Source organism: Cyprinodon variegatus, unplaced genomic scaffold (genome assembly GCF_000732505.1).
Source record: "Cyprinodon variegatus isolate N-32 unplaced genomic scaffold, C_variegatus-1.0 Scaffold194, whole genome shotgun sequence".
NCBI classification, from domain to species: domain Eukaryota; kingdom Metazoa; phylum Chordata; class Actinopteri; order Cyprinodontiformes; family Cyprinodontidae; genus Cyprinodon; species Cyprinodon variegatus.
The window spans coordinates 858,908-881,892 of record NW_015150647.1 but is presented as its reverse complement, the minus strand read 5'-3'; the positions used below and the strand labels follow the sequence as shown (position 1 = coordinate 881,892).

The following is a 22,985-nucleotide window of genomic DNA, read 5'->3' as shown; positions in this document are numbered from 1 at the left end:
GTTGTATGTGTTGACATCTATACCTGGGAACAATCACTTGCATCTCTCTTGTTATGTGTACTGTAACTCATTATTTCATTAAGTGTCTAGTGTTTATTTCAAAGTAGTTAATAAGACAAACATGACTTTTTTCTCAAGTCTGAACCTAACTCTGGACAAACTACAAACTGCATTCTCCTTCTCAAACAGACCGATACAGAGGAGGCGACAGCCCATTGCCTGCTACCATCCCCTACAACCAGACTCATGACACTCACACCGGGGGCTCCTATAGCTCTGACCGAGGCAGCAGTAGCACCTCTGGTAAGATGCTTGGTGTTTTTTAGAATAAATTTGCCTCAGGATAAGTTTCTAGACATCAAGCATGTTTTACAACCTTGTTTTAGGGTCGTGTTGGCCACACTTTCTCTATTTTAATACCACAGCAAAGTTAATCAGATCAGTGTTTAAAAACCCAGTAGCTGTAACAGATGCTAGATGTATTAACGGTAATTCTGTGCTTCCATCGATCCACTAACCTATCCCCTAAATATGTTACATTTACAGTGATCACTAGTGTTTTTGTTCTTTTTCTCCACACCAACAGCCACCTTGGCCCATTATCCAGAACCGGTCACATGACGCAGACCGACTGTGCTCCAGGCTACATTCTCTAGTCTTTGTAAATGAGTTTGCAAAGTTTGAAAAAAATATATAAAAAGTTATTTATTTGATCAATTAAATAATCAACACATCTTGTAATACAGCTAAGGTTTTTTTTTTTATTATGTTAAATGTGTTTGTTTTTTTTTCACTTTCTTTTGGCGTACCGTGCCCAAGGATATTTAAAGGACAGTAGATAAAGGGACATTTTTATGTAGGATTTCTGAATCCTGTTTTGTAATCATGTTTAGCATTTGTTTATTTGCCCTTGGTTATTTTGCACTAATTCTGTTAAATGGCTTTATTTTTCATTTTGGGGCAGCCTAATTGCATTAAGTTTTCAATGTCTGTCTGTGGACAAGGACAAATGATTACACAGTGCAGACGGCATGCTACACTGCCACCTTAATGCTATGTATCCATTCTGATATTACATTTGAAGTTCAAACCATTAGGAAGAGGCCCTTACTGCTCCTTGCACATCACAGCTCATTGGTTCACTATTTTAATAGCTTGCCTTTAATTGGACCCGTTTTGTACAGTTTTCTTGATACCTTTTCTCCTAGTATCGACTTAAACGTCTTTAAGGGAAACAGACTGGTCTCACTGCTTTCTTTCCAAAGCAATACGATTTCAATAACTATATTTTTCTGTGAGCCATTAAAATGTTCCTTTTATCTGTCATCAATTTTCCTTTAGTTTCCATTCCTGATTAAATGTTCTTCCTTTGAATTTGCAGATGTGCATCTGAAGGCTTGTTTTTACTGACTGGGTGTCCTTTTTATTTTTTTAACAGGGAGTCAGGGTCATAAGAAGGGGATGCGCACCCCCAAACTAGCCAAACAAAGCCCAATGAATTGGGCTGACCTTCTCCCCCCTCCTCCTGCAAACCCAGCCCCAGTGCGGAGCACTGAGGAGTATTCCCTCTCTATGGAGGAAAGGTAAAAACACAATCAGATCAATGTGGGTTCATTTATTTGTCTTTTTTCTTCTTTTCATTTTTTTTTTACACAGGTTTCATTTGGAGCATTGTGGTTAGCAATCTCATCCTGCTTTTCCTTGTAAACCTTATTCTGATGTTCTATAAGAGTCAAATTTACACCATCTCAAAGCTCTGGGTTAATTTCCTCATTTGCCAATAAAACAAAATAAAATCCCAAAGGCAGGTACAAATAGATCTCCTGTGTCAAATGTACTTTATAATAGGTCATCTACAAAACAGCCAGAACTTTGAAGGTATAAAATGCCAGAGGAGTAAAATGTGCATTACACAAAGAAAGCTGAGTGTGGTATCTGCTTCTTAAAGGAGCAGTAATCCCCCCCTCCATGGTTTCTTTTTCCATAAGTCTTTTATGTAATCATTTAAATTTGAGGCCTTAAATATCCTAAATATGTAAAGATTTGCTATACTCGTCCCTGAGGGCAATTTATTATGTCTATATGCAACTTAGCTTCTTTTGAGAAATAAATATGGTATTCATTCATTCTGTGTTTTTGTTGAAAATCTGTAGGTTTTGACAGTGTGACAAAATAACAAAGCTTTCATTGAAGGAAAGTTACATGTACAGTAAAAGCAGTATTTTTTGGACTGGATAATTGCAGAAATAAAATCTCTTTATTATTCGCAGAAACATTTTGCTTTTCCATTGCTTAGCTAGTTCCGTAAGGAAGGGCATTACAAATATCCTCATTCATTGATCTCGACCCAGGACTTGAATTTTGTTTATATTTAACTAAGTGAAAATTGAGTATTAGCAATGAACCAAAGGTTTCTTTTTCATATATGCCGGGTTTTTCAGACTTAATCTTATAGGTTCCAAAAGTCTACAGATTTTACTGAAGCCTGCAGCATTGATTCTTACTTTCCTTTAAATCTTATATCTGATTCAGAAATTAGCTAAATTCTAGTCTTGTCCCACTAACAATTTCTACCTCAACTATCATTTTGTCACCATTTTTCGGGTTTCAGACCAGCTGTGCACTGATGATAACAACTGAAATATGAAATTGATAGACATTTTACTGTGCATTTCTATTTTATTTCTTTCTCATGTTTTTTGCGTTAATTCAGATTATTTTGTCCTTTTAGTTTTCATCTTTCGGAGCTAGGTTTATACGAAGTTATGAAAAGGACAACATAAATATATATTGTTGAATATTTTGTGAATTTTTATCAGCTGCTGCATTAACTGTCATTAACTGATATGTAGCTAACAAGCCCTGTTTATGTCTTCTGACAGCTATGATCATGACATGCAGTGCCCCATGCCCCCCTCTCACATGTACCTGCAGCCAGATGAGCTGGAGGAGGAGGAGGAGATGGAGAGGGGTCCCACTCCTCCCGTACGCGGGGCAGCCTCTTCCCCTGCTGCTGTGTCCTACAGCCATCAGTCCACAGCCACTCTCACCCCCTCTCCCCAGGAGGAGATGCAACCCATGCTTCAGGATGCATCAGACAGCCATGAACGCAGGTATGCCTGCATGAGAGCAGACACTGTATGCCATAATGCTGTTCTAAAGAGGAACAGTCAGAGTGGTGTTCGACAAACATTATTTTAAAGATCCATCAGTATATTTAAAATTCATAGCTGTTTGTCATGATTTAGTCCATTAACTCTAGGTTTTATATATCACGTTGCGCTGTCAGCCATTTTTCAAAAGCACATTTTGGCCTTTTGGATGATTTCTTACCTTCCAGGGAGTCATTTGTTACATTTCATTTTGAAACTAAAAGGAAAGTGTTTATAATAAGCCAGAAGGACATCTAAGATATATCCTGTTTATTAAATGTCATATATATAATATTGATGACCTGCAGTGTAGTTGTAAAGCGGCCACATCCTTTACTCTTATTTAAAAGAAACATCAATAATGTAAAAGCCTTTTTTAAGATATTCTTACAAATTATTCAATAATTGCTGCTTTTTATGCAGTTAAACTCCGCCAAGCTGATTTCGGTTGACTTGGTTTTGTTCTGTAACAATAATTACCAGCATTATAATCAGGAACAGAGGTAGTAGCACACTGTATGAATCAGGGTTTTTTCTATAGATTAGAACAAATAACTTAATGAATTGGCACAATTTGTGTATGAATAAAAATAATTACATCTAAATTTATTGTAACCTGTTATATGTTAACAGAAACTTTGATCAGCCTTAGTACCCACAATAAAACAAAGTCAAAGGGCTTATATTTTACAATTTGCATGGCAATTAACATAGTTTACAATAACTGTAAAAGTCAGAATCTGATTGCTTACATTCTGATTTCCAGCAATTCCCAAAAGGCTGCCACTACTCCATACTACACATAGCCACATTTTTTATCAGCTTTTCACAGATCAGGGCCAAATATCTGTTGATTTCTCTCAGCAACTGAATTTTGAATGCTTCTCTATTTGAGTGTTCTTAACTCAGCATATATCATATTTCTAATATAATATTGTTCGAAATAAAGCATGCCTGGTTTCACTTAGAACATAATGAAAATTACTCCATATAATAAATATAATTCAATAATATAATATAAATAATCTAATCCAAAATGTTAAGTATATTATGAAAAGCTAAATAGTTTCTTTTTTTTTTTTTTTTTTTTAAGACGCCATGGTGTGAGCCCTCCACCTCCTCCAAGGCCCCTCTCCCCTTCACACACATATGGGTATATCAGCAGCCCTCTGGCTTTGGACACTGACGGTCTGGAGGAGGAGGAGGATATACTGGAGGAAGAGGAGGAGGAGGATGGTGAAACGGACGCAGAAGTGGCCAAAATGCACTACCACCATACCCACCCCCACACACACCCTCACCAACCCCAGATGCAAGCAAGGAGGTTGCTAATACGAGGACTTGAGCAGACGCCTGCGTCCAGCATGGGTGACCTGGAGAGCTCGGTGACGGGCTCCATGATAAACGGATGGGGGTCTGCCTCTGAGGAGGATAATGTCTCCTCGGGGAGATCGAGTGCAATCAGCTCATCAGATGGCTCCTTCTTCACAGACGCGGACTTTGCTCAAGCAGTTGCTGCAGCCGCAGAGTATTCAGGGCTGAGGGTGGCAAAGTACCCTAGTCCACAAGGCCAGGAAGTAGGAGGAGCTTCAGGTAAGCTCAGCTGCTTTGACAGGGGCCATTGATTTAAGAAATTTGATGTAAGTTTGAAATTCAATGCAATCTTTATTTTTTTACAGTGCGAAAATACCAAATAAACCAGTCAGGCCATCGTCCTGGCAGCCCAGTGTCTACAGATAGTAATATGAGTATGGCAGCTATTCACAGGAGGCCTCCAAAGAGGCAAAAACAGCACCCTGCAGGACATCCAGGCAGCCAACGACGTGAGGTCTTTAATGAAGGTAAAACAAAAAACTATTTATTTGATAAGATAAGAACATAAAACTGGTTTATTATTTGCGTTTAATCTTCTCCTACACCAAAGGTTCCCATTTTTCTTTCTTGCTGGCCCCCCTTTGATTAGCAATATTTTTTTTGCCCCCCAGTCAGAAAGAACTTTATGACTTTATGACCATTTGTTGTTTAATTTGGCATAATATTTTGGATTGTTAACATGCTAAGATACCTAATAACAAACCATCAACCTTATTTTTTTTTGTTATTTTTAAATCCATGCATTCTTGCAAGGTTCCCAGGGTTCACAGTTTTGCACACCCCACGCCATGCTTGAGAGTCGCTGTAAGGTGCTCAGCGCATATCACATATTTATTTTAAGCCAAAATCAGAAGCACTTGAAGGCAAAAAAGCTCAGACTTTGTGACCAAAGCACACAGTTCCAGGAAGATGTCAGGAAAACATTTATGTCTCTGATAGAATCCCTCCAAAATAAATGTTTGTTGACTAGATGTAGTCTTATAGCGTTCATGAAGACTTTGTGACCCTATAATGCCACTCTTTGCTATTTTTTTGCACTCTTATTCATCCTGCTCATTCCATACAGCCTATTGCCATAGAAATGTGTGCCTCAGTTTCTTGTCATTGTATTATCTCAGATAAAATAAAAGTCACGCAAAGCCAAATTAAAGTTAAGAGTAATAATGTACTGAAACAAAGTCAATAATGACAAAACCATTCAGCTACCTTTATTTTGCACACAGCCTTTAGTTTACCTCTAATTGCACTACTGCCATTATAAATAACCATTTAAGAATTATTTTTCCAATTCTTGCAAAGAGATTAGTTTATGGAAGCACATATCTTGGGAGAAACACATTTTTATTTATGCTGTCTTTATTCCGCTTATCAAAAAAGTAAATCATGGATTTACTGCAGTAAACATGAGTATCATTTCTGATTTTGTAGCATTTAACTTTTATTAAAGTCATGTTTAGAAATTGGGGGCCATTCTCTGAACTGAAATGTTGTTATTTTTTTTTGAGTGGAAACTACATTTAGTTAAGAATTTCTTTTTGTTTTATATTTTTAGTCAAATTCACCAGTACAATAGTAACTCTTTCTTTTAGTTGACAAAAGCAGCAGCTATGCTCTAATCCTCAAGAACACAGATCAGCATTTTGTGTCTGTGTGCCTCTTGATTCCCCTAAAACAGGAAAAAAAAAAAACAGTGTTAACTGTGACTTGTTGTGTGCAAATGATGGAGTATAGGCATGCTGAGAGCCAGAGTGGTAATCATCTTCTTGTGTGTGTTTATGCACATGCTTGATTGGCATTCCTCTTAATCTTTGGCACTGCTTTAGAAGAGCAGGCAAGTGTTGGGCTGCAGCACAGGGCCGTGATGGGAAGGCAGATCTGTCCTGTGGGAGTTCTGCCCAGTTTGGCAATGTTAACAGTGGGGCAGATCTCCACTCTGGCCTCTGAGGAAATGGATCTGGGTGATATGAATGGCCACCTTAACTTTAATAGGCTAAATAATAGAAGAGCTTTACATGGAAGGAATAGCTTTAACCTTGTTAACTGAAAGAACGACTGACTTTTTATGGTGTCATTTTTAAACACTCAGACCTTCCGATGGAAGAGTACTCTTATATTATAACTTCCTGCTTTGATCATGTGGAAGGGTCATTTTTTTAAGATGAATCTGTATGCTGGTGTTCACACACATTTCCTCTGGTGTGCACAGTGTGTGTAGTCCCAGAGCTGGCTCCCCCGTTTAGTGTCAGGTGTCCTTGAGTGTTGGAAGCACTTGACAGGGAGATTTAATATCCAACTCACTGGGAGCCAGACCAGCTATATCACTGCAGAATATCCACCACCCCACCAAACCCCCACCTCCCACCATCATCCGTATATCCCTACATGTCCTCTGCCCCTCCCTTTATAGTGATCTCTCCATCCCGCTCTCCTCTCCTCATGCTCTCTTCTGTCTTTGTTTGAGCAGGGAGGGGTGTGGACTGACAGCTCTGCAGTTCTGTGTATCAGTCCTTTTGCTGATTGCATTTGATCTAAATGGATTGTTTTTCATTTGGAGGTTATTGCCTCCCCCATCCCCCAACCCCAAACCACTCAGCCACCCCACATAACCTGTCTGTGGTCTAGAATACTGCTGCTGAGGTGATAGGTGAGGGAAATGTGCTTATTGGCATTTAGAACAAAAGAGACATATAGTCATCTTCGATGTGAAATATTTTTTTCATGTGGAAAGGTACATCTCAATACGGAGGAATCTCGTGAAAAACTGAAAGTCATTACTCATTGAACATGCAGTGATATTTTATAAGCATGTGTCTGTACATTTTTGATTCAAGTTCATAGCTAGTGAAGACTTAAAATTCCATTATTTAGAAAACTTTTACATTGTGCAAGACTATAGAAAACTGAGTTTTTAACATAAATGTTATATTATGGTCCTGCAAACATGATGACTCTAGACATGTAAGTTGTCCAACATGGCGAAATATACTAAGCATCATTGCTAAGACAGTGTTTAGAGTCCTGCATCTACATGATAGCTAGAATGTAGTGAGGTTAAATTAATTGGACATCCTTAATATCTCAAATTTGGCACAGGCTGTTTGTCTTTGCTACACCACATAGTTGCAAGTTCAAAGTCTTCCTCATAATTGCTTAAGTCATCACATTTTGGTAAAAGGAATCTGTGAGTAAGTGTTGCTTTTTACTGCAATTAAATAATTCTTATTTCAGTTTTTGGAAGTAGCTTTTTAATTTTTTTTTCTGTAATGCAGCTGTTCCTTCACTATGACTTTACAAAAAATAATCTTAGTTTACCTGCTGGATGAATTAGGTTAGAGAAGCTATGAAAAAAATAAACTCATTAAGTCAAGCATCCTGTTAATCCCTTTCGACCAAAAGGGCTCCCTGTCTTTGACCTGGTCACTTTACTGATCTTTGCACACTTGATAAAGAATACTCAAGTTCTTCTCCCCCATGATTCATATTGTGTTTGACTCTAATGCATTTCTCTGCCCACTCCCTGAAGAAAACCATTCCTGTCTCTTCTGATTTGTCTCAGTCTCGCCTGCTTAATTAACCACCAGTCTCGTGGATTCATCCTCCTTGGCGTGCTCAAACAGACACTTTTTCCAGACCTGAACACTGTCCTCCCTGATATTCCCTCATAAATCTAACAGACACAGCACTACACCATTGTGGTGAGCTATAGCTCACAGACATTGACATTGATCGGACTCTGACTGAAGCAGAACCCTGGAGAGATGGCAAATGGCAAATATTTTAAAAAAATGCTGCCAGTACTTCTGGGCTGTATGATATTCACCCCTAACCGCACCCCCCACACACACTCACCCATCATCCCCCCGAACACACACCCAGGCATGGTGTTGCTATATCTAGTAAGGACCATGTATTGACTCCAATTGAATTCCATTGATTTCCAGTCATTTTTAACTCTTTCTATGTCATAACCCCAAAAAATAACCCTAAACCCATCCATTACCACTGACACCAAATTGGAGGACCTTCAAATTGTCTTATTTTAAAATAAATAAAGATATAAGTATATAACTAATTTGTGAGAACATTCATAAAAGTCATTGATAACACACCGTTATAAACCAGTCATAACAGAAGCAAGACCTTGCCAAGGGTTCCTAGTTCCACACTGAATATGTTATAACTTGCACTACTATAGTGGAATGTTAATGTTTTCTTGGCTTTATATGTAAAACAAAGGGTTTGTTGCATATTAGCAACAATAGGCATCAACATGTCTGATGTTACCTTTAGTACCAATGAGCATATCCTCGTTTAGTGTATTAGTATGGAAACTATGCTATTGAGAAGCTATAAATGGCCATTTCTATTACAACTATCTATTGTAAAAAAGATCATACCTTTTTCTTAAGACTTAAACACAATCTGTGATTGGCCAGCAGGACAAACATCCTTATTTATTAATTTTAGTTCTTGTGTGGATTAAAAATCTTGCCGCTGACAAAACCCTCCCTGATGGTGATCCAAAGATCAAAGGCTATCGATTGTAGATAGGTGAGGCTTTGCGCTCGTGTGTTGCTTAGATGGCTGTGTGATGTGCGATAGGCCAGGCTTGAAGGCTTGGCAGCTTTTGTATGAATAATGGCTCAAGGACAGGTAGCACTGATTCATCGACGCGGGAAGTTGAGCAAGCTGCTGACCATCAGACACTCCCTTCTTTTTTCCCCTTTCCTGCCTCCTGCTCAAATCTCATAACTCTGCCTTGATATGGCTTCACTGTCATCCGTTCTGTTTATTGTCTGCTCTAAAGTCTTTCTGGTCAACATTTGTACACACACTACTGCCGTTTTTGTGCATCACCTTGTAGTTGCGATACAACTGGGTGACTGATAATACACAATGACTTTCAAGGGTGCATAGCCTTGTTCATTTCTTTTAAAAAACACTTTTTATCATGTGGTTGATATGCTGTCACTTTCTATGTTTATCTACCAGATCTCCCTCCTCCACCCATTCCTCCTCCAGCAGTGCTCAAGTCTCCCACACATCCCTCCAAGACAGCACTAGAGGGTCGGGGAGTAATTTCCCCCAAAGCGGGGGAAGGTCGAGACAAGCGGGGAGGTGGCTATCGGCCACAGGAAGGCTCAGACCCCAGAACCAGCTCATCTGAACGTAAAGACGCTCAGGATAGACAAAAGACTGCTCATGGAGGGAAAGGGAATAAACCTGAGAGCAGCACTGCCAACAAACCACGGCAGAACACAGGTGCTAACATAACGCTGTCTGTGGCCAGTTGTCTTATTTAGTAGCTCATCTCTGTTTCTTAAATATAAAGTCCTCCAATTCTGTTGTTCCAAAAGGTCCAGAGGACATTCTGCCATATAGCCGACCACAGTTCCCAACAGTCAACAGCCCCAGAGATCCAAGCTCCTCGAGCTCTATGTCCTCTAGGGGCTCGGGGGGGCGGCGAAGAGGGGAAGGGACACGCAGGAACCCTGGAGACATGACTGTCAACAACTCTGTAGCTTTCCACCAAGGAGAGGAAGAACTGGAGGTACGAAATGATGTCAAACATTTTTCATCAAATCTAACGGGAGAAAAAACAGCTCAGATTCCGACTCCATTCCATTTGTAAATAGATTATTTTATTAGTTTAGGGTTGACAGATTGAAAATGAAATACAGACGAGATATACAGTCATAGGAAAAACTATTAGACTACTCCTCTTTTATTTAATTTCTTGTCCTATATATATGTACAGTTTTGCTTGAAAGTTTACATACATTTCAGTTAAAGACAGAAAACAATCAGCAGCCAGTTAAATAAGCTAAAATTGACAAAGTAAAAATAACAAAATATTAGAAAAATGGAAATCATAGAAAACAGTAATAATAAATAAAAATTATGAATAATTGAAAAAAATTACATTGATTTTGAATAAATCAATGTTATTTTTATTTTATTTATTATTACTTTTGTCAGTTTTAATTAATTTTACTGGCTGCTGATTTATTTCTGATTTTAATGCCAGGGTTATGTAAGCTTTTAAGCACAACTGTATGAATATATTTATTTATAAACTTCTTGAATTGTAAAAATCTGAAGTAAAGAGGTGGGTTCTTTTTGCCTTAACTGATTGTACAATTACATCCTGCTAAAACCTGCAGATTTGGCAGTTTTTACCAGCGTGTTGGAGATACAGTATCTCTCTGTTTCTCTCTTATATCACAAGGCCAGAAATAAAAGCGTATTTACTTGCCGATCCAAATGCTGCAAACATTGGAGTTACAGTGTTAACCGAAATACTGGGTTGATATCCAAGCGCACAAAAATCTCACTTGCTTAAGGGTAACTTTGTTTTTCACTGTCCCTCTTGGTTGCATAAATCTACCATGTTCACACTGCACAGAAAGTCTGTATAGATTTTTTTTTCTTTCTTTCTCTGACAAATTAAGGATTTCCTTTCCCATGATTTTATGTAAATTGAACCCAGGCCACTGGTTCCAATTCTTTCAGAGTAGCTTAACCTAGAAAGGCTTGTTTTATTTTAACTAATATTTACTTCATTGTATATGAAAGACACTTTTGCGCCACTGGAAGCATGAAACATTAAATTTTCATTAAGTTAGTGTGAGACAAAGCAAGCAGATCTGTTGTTTCTGTGGTTAAATGTACATGCTTGCTTACCCTGCTTTTCTGAGTTCTATTTGTTTCCTGAGGATAAAGAGTTAAATACACAAAGCAAGTTTTGTTGGAATGTACAATTAGAATAACAACTATGAAAATACATCATCCATCACAAATATTTCTGCAGATAATAGCTGTATTTTTGTTGGGTCTGAAGGAATAAGTAAAGAGTTAGTGCCATAATGACAAACAAGCACTGATTACTTCATGATGCACTTTAAGGTCAAAGGCCATTTATAATAGTGTGTGATGGTTGAATATAAATTAATATGACTATAGTTATTAAATATGTATAGATGCTAAACTAATTAACTTTAACATGCTGATATTGTCTTTGAAAATAAACAGTATCCTTTTTTTCTCCTCTAGATGCTAGAAAGCTGAAGAAGACAGAATGAAAAGGAGGAACTGTTTAGATTTTCCTAGCAGTGGAGCACCATTTTTTCTCTTACAATTTTAAATATCTCAGTATTTCACCATCATGTTGGCTGCCATTATACTGTATACATCATATGTGTTTCTTTACATCTGAAAAAAAAAAAAACAGACCAATGTTATCCGCCTCCTAACTTATCATTTCTTTGCCCATTCTTCTCTTGTTTTTTGTTATACGGAAGTGTGATGTTTTACGAATGATGCATTAAAAATAAGAATACACAGTGGTATATTTATGTTGGATTCCAATGCAATATGCAGTGAAAGTCTGCTCCAGATGTTGACATAACTCAGCTTGCCTGACAAGAACTTCAGAGAGCCCGTACAGTGAGATGTTACTGTAAACAGCTGCATACAGGAAGGGGTAAACTGTCTGTAAATATATGTGTCTATGTAATGTTTTCTGTTTTGCCCAATGTGGTACCTCAAATGGTCTTCCTTGTTTTGTTTTGAAGATCTAATTTTATTATGCCAGTAAATAAAATTTTATAATTTCCATCCATGTTGTAAAATGCTATATTATTTAGCTGCCCCCCAACAAAAAAAGTGCCACTTTGGGATTGTTTTGTTTGTTCATTTTTTGTAATGCACTGTTATGTCCTGTGTTGTTATCAATGTTTATTTGTTTTACTTTGGTTTTAAAAGCACAATCACTAAACTTTATTTTAAACCATTTTATCTATTAACCTTTTCGTCTTACTTGGAGGCTAAAAAGTAAGACAGAAAGAGTAGTTAATCCTGATGATGTTGGTAAAGTTTGTTGTTTACGAAGGCTGTGCTTGAAACAAGACTCCCCACATTAGGATTGTCTCCATCTCCAGCTCTGATGATGCTCAAGTGATAAAAGACAGTTAATGTGAGTCATGGCTGCAATGTAAATACCCTTTTCACAATGACCATAAGATCAGTTATTGCACATTAATCAAAATGGTTCTTTTGCCTACGAATGCACTTAAATGAATGTCAAATACAGGAAACATGTCACTTTGGGAATCTGGAGAGGCATTAATTGGGCAAGAGGATTCGCTTTTCTTCACACAAAGGGGCTGATTAAACCCTGTCTCGAGAAGAAAGGGTGCTGTTGTTTATTCATAGGACATCTGCAATCATTTGTTTCGTAAAGTAAAAAAAAAAAGTGAATAAAAACTTCAAACTAAAACCTTTCTTTTTGTCATTTGTCAAATGTTTCCATTTATCTTAAGTAGAAAAATAGACCCTGTTTTCCATTTAGAAAATCTAAGCCCTGATCTAAATCCAAGAAATTAAGACAAAGAATCTGAGGTTCTGGGGTGCTCCTTTTTTGTCAGTTAGACATGATATTTATATGTATATATATCCATCCATCCATTTTCAATCACGCTTATCCCAAGTGGGGTTGCAAGGGGTGCTGGTGCCTATCTCCAGCTGTCAACGAGCGAGAGGCAAGGTACACCCTGGACAGGTTGCCACACACAGAGACAAACAACCATTAACACACATACTCACACCTAAGGGGAGTTTAGAGAAGCCAATTAACATAACAGGTCATGTTTGTGGACTGTGGGAGGAAGCCGGAGTACCCAGAGAGAACCCACGCATGCTCAGGGAGAACATGCAAACTCCATGCAGAAAGACCCCAAGGAATCAAACCCAGAACCTTATTGCTACAAGGTAGCAAGTGCTACCCACTATTCCACTGAGCAGCACATGTATATATCTATTAGTTTTTTTTTTACTTAGTTTTCATCATGTTATTTTTAGCATTTGTTCATAGCACTTTCAAATAGGCTACCTATGTAAAGTCACTGTAACATAATTTAATGTTTGTTAATATTGTAAATATTAGACAATAAAAGTCTGACATGTTTTTACACAAACATTTTGAGAAACCTTTAACTAAATATTCTGAGTTCTGATGAACCAACAAAGCAATTAAGAACATTATTTTTAAAGCATTTTCAATAATATGTACTGACAACTAAAAAATTGAACACAAGGTACTTCAGAAACATTGTCAAGGTAACAACTATTGGGATACCTGGAAGAACTACTAAACAGTTAGTTGACAGTAATGTTAGTTAGAGAGTGCTCCTCATTACTCAGTACATTACCATGTCTTGTGACTTTATAAAGGCATTTGGAGAAATAGAGGCCGAAAAACCAACAGTAAAAAGATTCCATGTTTATTTCAGCAGGTCTACATCGCTGCCAAGTCTAAAGAGGCTTCAATGAGGTTACATAAGAGCCAATGCCGACCTTCGTCTGTTCAAGAAAAGCTGCTAATTGGACAAAACAAAATACCTGTTAAATCAGGCGATGACACTGTCATCAAAGATAGACTTCAAAGGGCTTTATTCTAATTGGTCCCTGAAATCCATTTGTTCCAGTTTATTACATCTAACCTGCCCACTGCTTTTTCTCTCAGAGGCAATGAACTGGCCTTTGGGAGTCTTTAACGTCGACACTGTCTGTCAAGGCTCATTCAAACATCGGTGAAGAAGAAAAAACAGATACCTTCTCTCGCTCAAGCCTGAGTCACAAAGGACTGGAGTGGAAGTCCTGTTTTGAGAAGCTAATGAATATTGCTAACCTCCTAAATGATCTATAGATGTGTTAAAACCTTTGGGATTTATTATCCACCTACTGCAGGACTAGCTTATTTTTATATTACAAAAAACATTTTTTTATCTTTTTTTTCTGACAAAATGGAATGCATTGGAAAGCTATTACAATTTTTTTTACATTTATATCATAAACCTGTGTACTTTTCAATGGTTTTAAGTGGTTATCAAACAAATTAGAGCATTAGTTTTTACTAATCAAAAATCTATAATGTGCCTTTTGTAGTTTACTCCTATAATCTGTTACCCTTGAGTTTATACATGTGCAACCAGTGTATTTCAAAGATGACTAATTGGTAAAAACTCTAAAGTGACATAGCAGAGATGCAGGTCTTATCACATATCAAGTAACATTTATGGATTTTATAAAACCAGAAAATACATTTTTTTTTTTCTATTTGATCACTGCTGCACTTTAAGAAATGGTCATGAAAGCTGTACAAAAAGAAATTTCGTTTTGTATGCACTCTTTTTATAAAAACTGAAAATAAAAGTAGTATAAGTCTGATGTCCTTTTAACTTAACAACACTAATTGGATTTAGCTGTAAATAGTACTCAACAATCCCCTTCCTTTTTACCTATTCCTGCAGCTCCTGAGCTGCTCTCAAGCTCCCTCCCCCCTCCATTCCCTCAGGTAGTCTCTAATAAGCACCTTTCAAAACAAGAACAAATTTGGAACAGAGGGGCGTCGTTCCCTTATGCCTCAATCCATCATTTTAATGAGTGGAAGTGGGTCCTGGGCCCTCAATGAGATGCAGGTGATTAAAGATATTAAGCAGATACACATTCAGCCAGGGTTATTCACCCCATAATGGTATGAATATTCACAATGAGGTCAGGCAGTCTGGTTTGACTGTTATGCTGAGGGTTGTAGTCTTTATCTATTTTATCCATGTATTTGAGTTGTTCTAAACATTTCTGGGTTACATGCTAAAAGATCATCATTTGTCATTCATTCTTGTTAAAAGGCTGAGTAAATACATGAAAACCCAAAATAGCAAAAACTGAATATAAAATTCTATGGTTTTGCCAGTCGGATTTGGGGTTATGTTGTAAATTTCTCTCGATATTAATCTAACAACATTAATGTGATATCTATATATAGATATATCTCTATATATAGAAATATCTATATAAATATATCTATATATTTTTTTAACTATTTAAAAAATGGTAAACACATTTTTATTCTTGATATTTTGTGTTTGCCTAAGAGAAGTCTAATTATTGTGTTTTACTATTTTTGAAATAGGGTTTTGCATGATACATTTGCGTCATGAAAAAGAAAGCTTATTCGCCCCTCGGTGGTGAAGGAGGGCAAGTCTGTAGGGTACTGTAAGTCTTTGATATGTGGGATCCAGTTTTCGAATTCTAGTTGAGTTAGGAAAGACATCATGCATTGGAACTAAACTAAGTCAGTGTGCAAATTGTAATGATTTGCTGTGAATAAAGGAGTAGCTGAAAGAACTCACACAGCGACAGCATATTTACACTCAGTCTTCCCCATGGCATGCATGTGGTATAATAACTAATCAAAATATGAAAGCTTAAAGTTATGGCAGTGTTAATGCAAAATGTATACCAAGCTTAATTTTAAAACAAATTGATGATGCTTATTTGATTTAATTATGCTGCTAATATCGAATTTTACATTCAGTCGTTGTTTATGAGAGCTGATGGTCAGTTTTTGGATTTATTCATGATATTACAATTTGAATATATATCAGTTCAACTAGGATTAATCAAACTAGATTTAGGATGGTGCCAGCTGAGCTCAAAAGGATTTAAATATTTGTGCTGAATACTGTGAATGTAAATATCTCGCTGATCTAACTCTGGTTTGTTATAGAACGAGTCCATTGACACTTTGTATGCAGTCAGCCATGCAGATATTTATTGCATGATAGAAGCTATAGTTTTGACAAATAGGTGGCCTTTTAATAACAGTTACCACTGAGACATTGTACACATTATAGATTTGTTTATTTGGTGAATCTGTAGATGTAAGGCCTTCGACAGCAGCTGCTCAATGAAGCAGTTCGCTGCTAAAAGCATGTGGAGTTGCAATGGGCATAAAGTAGTTGTTACTAAAGTAGGATTGAAATTATTAACTAATCTATAAATCATATAGTTTCAGGTGTTTATCATAGCTTATTTTAAACAGGTGAAGTCATGGTTTCAAATATTCAGCGTTGTAGCCCGTAGAGCTGTAAGTCAGAACCAGATAACTGCAGATAAAATGATGGAATTTCATTCACTTCAACATCAGCAACTACACATTCTACTTTTTAGAATTTACCATTGCAAGCAATGCAAATAACCTGCAAAAACAATGTGGAAATAAGTAAAAATGTCTTAAGTGTATTTAACCTTAATTTGAGTAGGTAAATAAGATAATTTGGCAATGGATTGAGTTTTTTTACCCTTAAAATAAGATAATTAGATAATATGCACTTGAAATACGACTATGCACTTGTTTTTTTCTTATTTTAAATGTAAATTGTCTTGTTCCATTGGCAAAGTGTCTCACATACCTCCACAATTCAAGAAAAATGCACACATTTTAAGAAAAAAAATTACTTATTTAGATTTCAGTTTTTTGCAGTGTATTCGGTTAGTTAGGCTGGTTAGGTGACTTAGAATTAGACGTAGACAAACTTTATTGTGATTTTCTATACACAGGGTGCATACAAAACAAAATTTGGTTTTGTACAGCTCCCATTACATTTCCATTTCTTAAAGTGCAGCAGTGATCAAATGTAAACATGGTATTCAAATATGAACACAAGACTGTGATATGATTAACAACAATATATTTTTTTTTAATTCAGCAGTCTGATGGGCAAGAAACTGTTTTGGAATCTGCTCGACCATCATGTTCTTTAAAATATGCTGCCTGATGCCCAAAATATGTAAGAGCTTCTGTATATTCCCAAGGAAAATTATTATAAAGTCCAGCAACATTGGGAGGTTTTTAATTGTCGTCTTTATACTCCAGAATACTCACAAACGAAGGACAGAGCTGAAGCTATTTTGAAATTAACACAACATGATTTCAGCTGTTACACATGTTTTTAGAGCTATGAGTGCATAGGTTTTAAAAAAAATTATGCACATCTATTTTTTTATGCAAAAGTGTTCGATTTGGAATGTTTGTGAAGTTTTAAGGCAGGACATCCATCCATCCATCCATCCATCCATCCATCCATCCATCCATCCATCCATCCATCCATCCAATGTATCCCATTTACATAAATGTATCATTTTCCAACAAGGAATAACATCATATTCTAAGACAAAAGATTGATAATGAAGCCAAATTGAAGATAAGCCCTAATTACTCCACACAGCAATATGCAAATCACATACAAACTTGTAAGGCACATTAACCTCTTCTTCTCTTTCAGTCTCCTCTCTCCCTTCATTCCTGCAGTGATTCAGTTTTATGCAATCAATAATTGAAACCACTGTTGCTTTCAGCTCAGTCCCAGCAGCTGAAAACTAATTTCTTTTGTGCACATTCAGGCTGTCTCTCGTTTCTGATCGCCAAACTGCTTCATTAACCTCCTTCCCATGCTCCGAGGTAATTAAGTGAACAGCTGTGCACTGTCTGACAACTCATCTTAGTGCTGCTACTCTCTGTGGGAACATCGGCAAGGAAGCCGTCATCACAGGTGCATGGTGTTTAGACAGCTTACCGGCACCTCTCCACAGTCATTTACTCTACAGCTGCAGGTCAAACGCCACCTCTTCAGACAATCAGTCAAAACTCTCTCAGGATCAGCAGTCAGCTCATCATGGATCATATCATCACAAAAAGTTGTTTTTAATCAGTTTCAACCACTTAAGCTTGTTTCATCTTGCAAAAACAGAGCTTGTGTAAAGGATAAGCGTCAGTAGAGAGACTACCAGGTACCTGACGAGGTAGCATGGAAGACTGCCAATTTTTCTTTTTTTTATTAACCTCAGAAGTAATTTGGATGATTTGTACATCCATTTGTCACTTAGCCAGTCATTCTAACCATCCTTATTTAGTGCCTGTGGGGTCTGTACAATTAACCCAGCAGAGTACAGCTTCCTCATTCCATTCCTGCAAAACTTCCCTCCCTCAGCTTTTTTTTCCCTTGCTTGTCTGCTTTGCATCTGTAAGATGATCACACCCAAGGTTTTATTAATGCCCATAAATTACATACTTTCTAGCGGAGTGCTTCTGAAAATCATGCAAAGTCTTGTAAACCAAGAGATTAGCTGGATAAATGTAACTCTGCATGCACGTAAGCAGCAGAACTGATAAAATGAAACAGAATGATTTGAACAGTAAACATTTGACTGCAAACTTGTTGACCCGTTCTTGTTTTCTTGTACTATTTATCTTTCAAAAACTAAATAATTAAATGCTGCACTGAATAAAGCTGCATAATACTAAACATTTCTTTGCTGATTCAAAACAAGTCATGTAAAGCAATTCCAGGATTTTATTCCATAAAAATTCAAAAAATAATATCCACTGGACTTGGTTTCCAAGATTTGAAGACGTTTCGCCACCTCTCCAGGAAGCTTTCTCAATTCAAATGTCTGGATCCACAGTGAGTTTGAGTCTTATATAGACAAAGCCTTGTATCGCTTGGATTTTGGATCCAGGATTTTATGCTTGTTACAAATAGTGCCACAAGCCTACAAGGACACAAATCTTGATTAAATTCCCACAGTTGCATTGTATTTGCTGAAAAGTTAAGAACAAAAAAAAAACAAAACCTAAATCCATTTTAAAAACAGAAAATAAACAGCCATCTTACTGTTGCAAAATCAAAATTATATATTCATTTCTTAAGACCACATTTTTAAAGTTTTTGGACTTCTGAGTAGTGGAAATTTGTAAGGAAACTTAAACCCCAGCTGAATTGTTTCAGTGGTCACAATGATTAATTTTCAGTTTTTTTTATTTTCAGTTTATTTATATAGTGCCAATTCAGTACTCACATTATATCAAGGAACTGTACAGAAACAAAATTATACAGACTGGTGAAAATGTTTCTATTTAATGATACTTGGTTGCATTTAGTCTTTGGCTTTGCAGGTTTCTCTCATGTATGAGCATGAGACAACAGTAGACATTCTCTTGCATTGTTTCATCTACTCTACAGCAATCCCAGACACTAAGCATGATACAATAGAGAAGAAAAACAAAATTTTAACTAGAAAAAACCTCAAGCAGCACCAGGGTCAGTGTGGGCGGCCTTCTGCTGAGGCTAACTGGGGGTTTAAGGAGACAGAAGCTGACACACAAAAGAATCATACAAGAAGTGATCAATAAAAACATTCTTCTTAAGAAAATTAAAGGTAAACTAGCTCCATAGGTTTCTCTATTTAGAAAAGAAACAGGTAGGAAGATGAGCTCTGACCCGGTTTTCATGTCAAAAGCAATGAAAGAGATTACATACAGTTCGAACAGTAGATGTTGAGCTGATGGCTAAACTATGTTATGCAATAACTTTGTATTCAATCTCCACACAAGTGGGAATGAAAAATATGTTATTTGATCAGATAATTTTCAGACTTCCATACATAATTCTGCAAACTAGCTGTCTGTTAGGACAATAAATGAAAGTAGGAATGAATCTCAAAACGTTAATGCACAACTTTTATTTAAAATAATAGATATCAAAGATTAAAATCTTAAGTATTAACAAAATGATTCATGTCCAAGGTAAACATAGTTCAGTTAAAAATTCTTGACTAGTGAAATTCCAAACTAATTTACTATGTATACAAAGTAAAATATAAAGTGAGAAAGGGGTCAATTATGTTCAAGAGCCATCTGTCCGTGAACGGATGCAGAATTTACTTCATAATCATGGGAACATTTTGTGGTTTATACAATGGCTGTTTATTTTTATATATATTAATGCATTCTGGAATGATGATTAGTGACAGTTCCAGTGTAGATGTCTTTAACGTAATATTTTTTAAAGGATTTTGACTAAAAGGCAGATAAATGCTGCAATGTGTTCACCAAGTAGCTGAAGTTCACACAATCCATGAATGCAACACGGAATGGGACATCTCTCCAGGGCTGCTGCAAGCCATCAGTCACATTTCCCCACCCACTGAGGTCAGATTGGGTCAAAATCTGAATGTGAAAAAAACTGATTTGAATGTGTAAAAAAAATAAAATAAAATAAATAAAACTGAAAAAGTAATTTGAAACTAAAAAAAAAAAAAAAAAAAAAAACAGTAACTGAAAGAAATGGATTAGAATCTGAAAATATAAAGTCTAAAACTGCAATAAAGAAAAGAAACAATAAAAGAAAAAGAGTCTTTTCAAGCTGAGGGGAAGAATTTAGATTCAATGCTTATTATTTTAAGTTTACTTTTTTAGTTTGTCAGATTATATGGTAAAATTTCACATTCAAACCAACTTCTAGTTTTTCGGTTTCAACTTTTATTTTCTCAGTTTTAACTAAGATTTATAAGTTTAGAAACATTTTGACCCTGTTCTCTCTCCATAGAAAAAAGGACCAATTGAAAACCATAATCGATAAAATCATACAATGATGTCACATTTCCTCATCTTGAAGAATTTGGAATATGAGTGTGTTCAAACAAATTCACAATGCAAATTGAAGAGGTAAATAAAACATGAATTGGTAAAATAATATGTGTTAAAAGATTTGCTTAGTCAGAAATCAGTAACCTTTAACCTTTTTTCTTAACCTTTTTTGATATTTCATTAGGAAATAGTTAAAGGTGAGGCCGAACTGGCTTCTTTAAGCTTGACTTATTAAACAATCTAGCAGACTTGTTCAAAAAGACTCTTTTGGTCATATTTTGTAGATCAAATGTAATGACAATTTCAGGAAACACAAAAACGTCAGTGGTATATTAGCACTCAAATACTTAGTGAAATAAGGTTTGTTTCAGCTTTATAAATAACAGCTTAAGACATGTCAGCATAAAGCAACAGGCAATCACCCATAGCGCCTTGTTAGTTTGCTTTAGACCAAAAAATAAACTTTTAATGCTTTGACTAACTTAGCCAGACCTGATACTTCTGTTGATCTCTGTTTTGAAAAGGTGAAGCATCTCTATTGTCTACCAGCTTAGTATGACAGGCCTGCAGCAGGGAAGCTAATGACATTTGCTCTTAGATGAAAGCCTCCAGTGTCTGGCATCACAGTTTTCTGTGGGAAATGTTTGAGGTTTTTGCAGGAATTGGTTATGAGAGGTCATCTAAGCCTTTTCATGGTCTACAGATGGACTACTTAACTTTAGGAGGGTTTGAGAAATTAAGGCAATTTAGCATTATTGCTTTGGTTCTTGTCCCCGATGTGTCTCCCATGAGAGAAAATAGGGCAAAGAGAATAAGATTCTAGGTCTGTCAATAAGAGTATTTCCCCAATTGACTCTCCTGGGAGAGAGGATTCATGCAAAAGATGATGAGAGCCTGTAAGGTGATGTTTTTGTCCCTAGTAAAGTGGGGAGAAGGATTGTATTTCCCCGAACGTGTGCCTTTTGATGGTCCTGTAAGAAAGGAATTTGCTGCAGTTGGAGAGCAGAGTACAGCAAAGAAAAATGCATCTTCCCCCATTCATATTCAAAGAAAACTAGCCTAGATTTTGGTTTTCAATGTCCAAAATCAATATCATGGCATGTGGCATTACAACTATGCCTAACAGAGAAACAGGACTAAACACATGAAATAGACCTGACTCTATTTTTATATTTGTTCTGAATCCCATGCCTGAAGTACTGCTGCCATTTTTAGTGTGTCACCTTGCTATCACGCACCTGACTTTCATGAATTAATGATTAATATGTTTCTGCAGCACTGGATGGCTGCTGATTAGGTCCAATTAATTACAGTAGATTTGGTGCAACAGAGATACATCAAAAACAGGGAGAGCAGGAGTACTTGCAAATATGGATTGAGAACCACTAATCTATGACACAAACTTACCTTTTTTTGTCTTTAGACACTCCTCTGTCCTCAGTTTGCAGCTGAGAGCAGTGGAGCAGAAAGATGCATCATTCTGGAGGGATAAGTAACTGTTCACACTGGCATCCATTTTAGGACATCTTCCATTTTAGCTCAATGTCTTTTGCAGCTTTTGTTGTTTGTGTACCAGCTTTTGTTGTTGAGTTGTGGTTTCAAATTTTGCGTTGTGGCTTTTGGATTCCAATAAAATCTTTGCACTATCATACCAGCTTGCCATTACAAAACTAGCATGTATTCGAGGGTTTGCCTAGATACAAGTTTGTGTGTCAGTGTAATCAATTTGTCTGTAGCCCTGTGATAGCATAATGAACAAATGAGCTCTAAACGTTTACAGTAACAACAATTTTCAGCAATTGGCAGTGTTGGGCAAGCTACTTGTCCAGTGTGGTGAGCTAAGCTATCAGTTACTCAACAATATATTAAGCTTCACTAGACCAAAGCTACCACCTAAAGAATTATAGCAAGCTAAGTTACAGTAATGTGTTAACAGTAGCTTAACTACATCAGAAGCTACTTAACGTTGTACCAAGCTAATGTCACTTCAAAATGAGTCTGACACACTGGTTAAAACATTTATTAAAGATCAGCCAATGACATATCACAATGTAAACATTGCTTTATTATCAGCATATTAAAATAAAAACGGAAGTAATTACTAGTAGACAAACTAGTAAACAATCTGCTGTTATTAATACCAAATTAAAGGTACTGTGTAGTGTTCTACACATCGAGACATGGCTACG

General features: G+C 36.6%; 1 protein-coding gene across 5 annotated transcripts in view; it reads left to right on the top strand.

The window, feature by feature from the left end:
• Positions 1-11,740, top strand: part of robo1 (roundabout guidance receptor 1) — a 278,848-nt gene extending 267,108 nt beyond the window's left edge. For all 5 annotated transcript variants that reach the window (XM_015379556.1, XM_015379555.1, XM_015379558.1 and 2 more), the window contains 8 exons: positions 190-303; positions 1,439-1,583; positions 2,883-3,113; positions 4,246-4,745; positions 4,832-4,993; positions 9,519-9,788; positions 9,884-10,077; positions 11,580-11,740. In XM_015379556.1, the coding sequence (XP_015235042.1) occupies positions 190-303; positions 1,439-1,583; positions 2,883-3,113; positions 4,246-4,745; positions 4,832-4,993; positions 9,519-9,788; positions 9,884-10,077; positions 11,580-11,594 (1,631 nt within the window). In that variant the 3' untranslated portion in view covers positions 11,595-11,740. The remainder of the gene's footprint in view (positions 1-189; positions 304-1,438; positions 1,584-2,882; positions 3,114-4,245; positions 4,746-4,831; positions 4,994-9,518; positions 9,789-9,883; positions 10,078-11,579) is intronic.
• Positions 11,741-22,985: the final 11,245 nt, after the last annotated feature.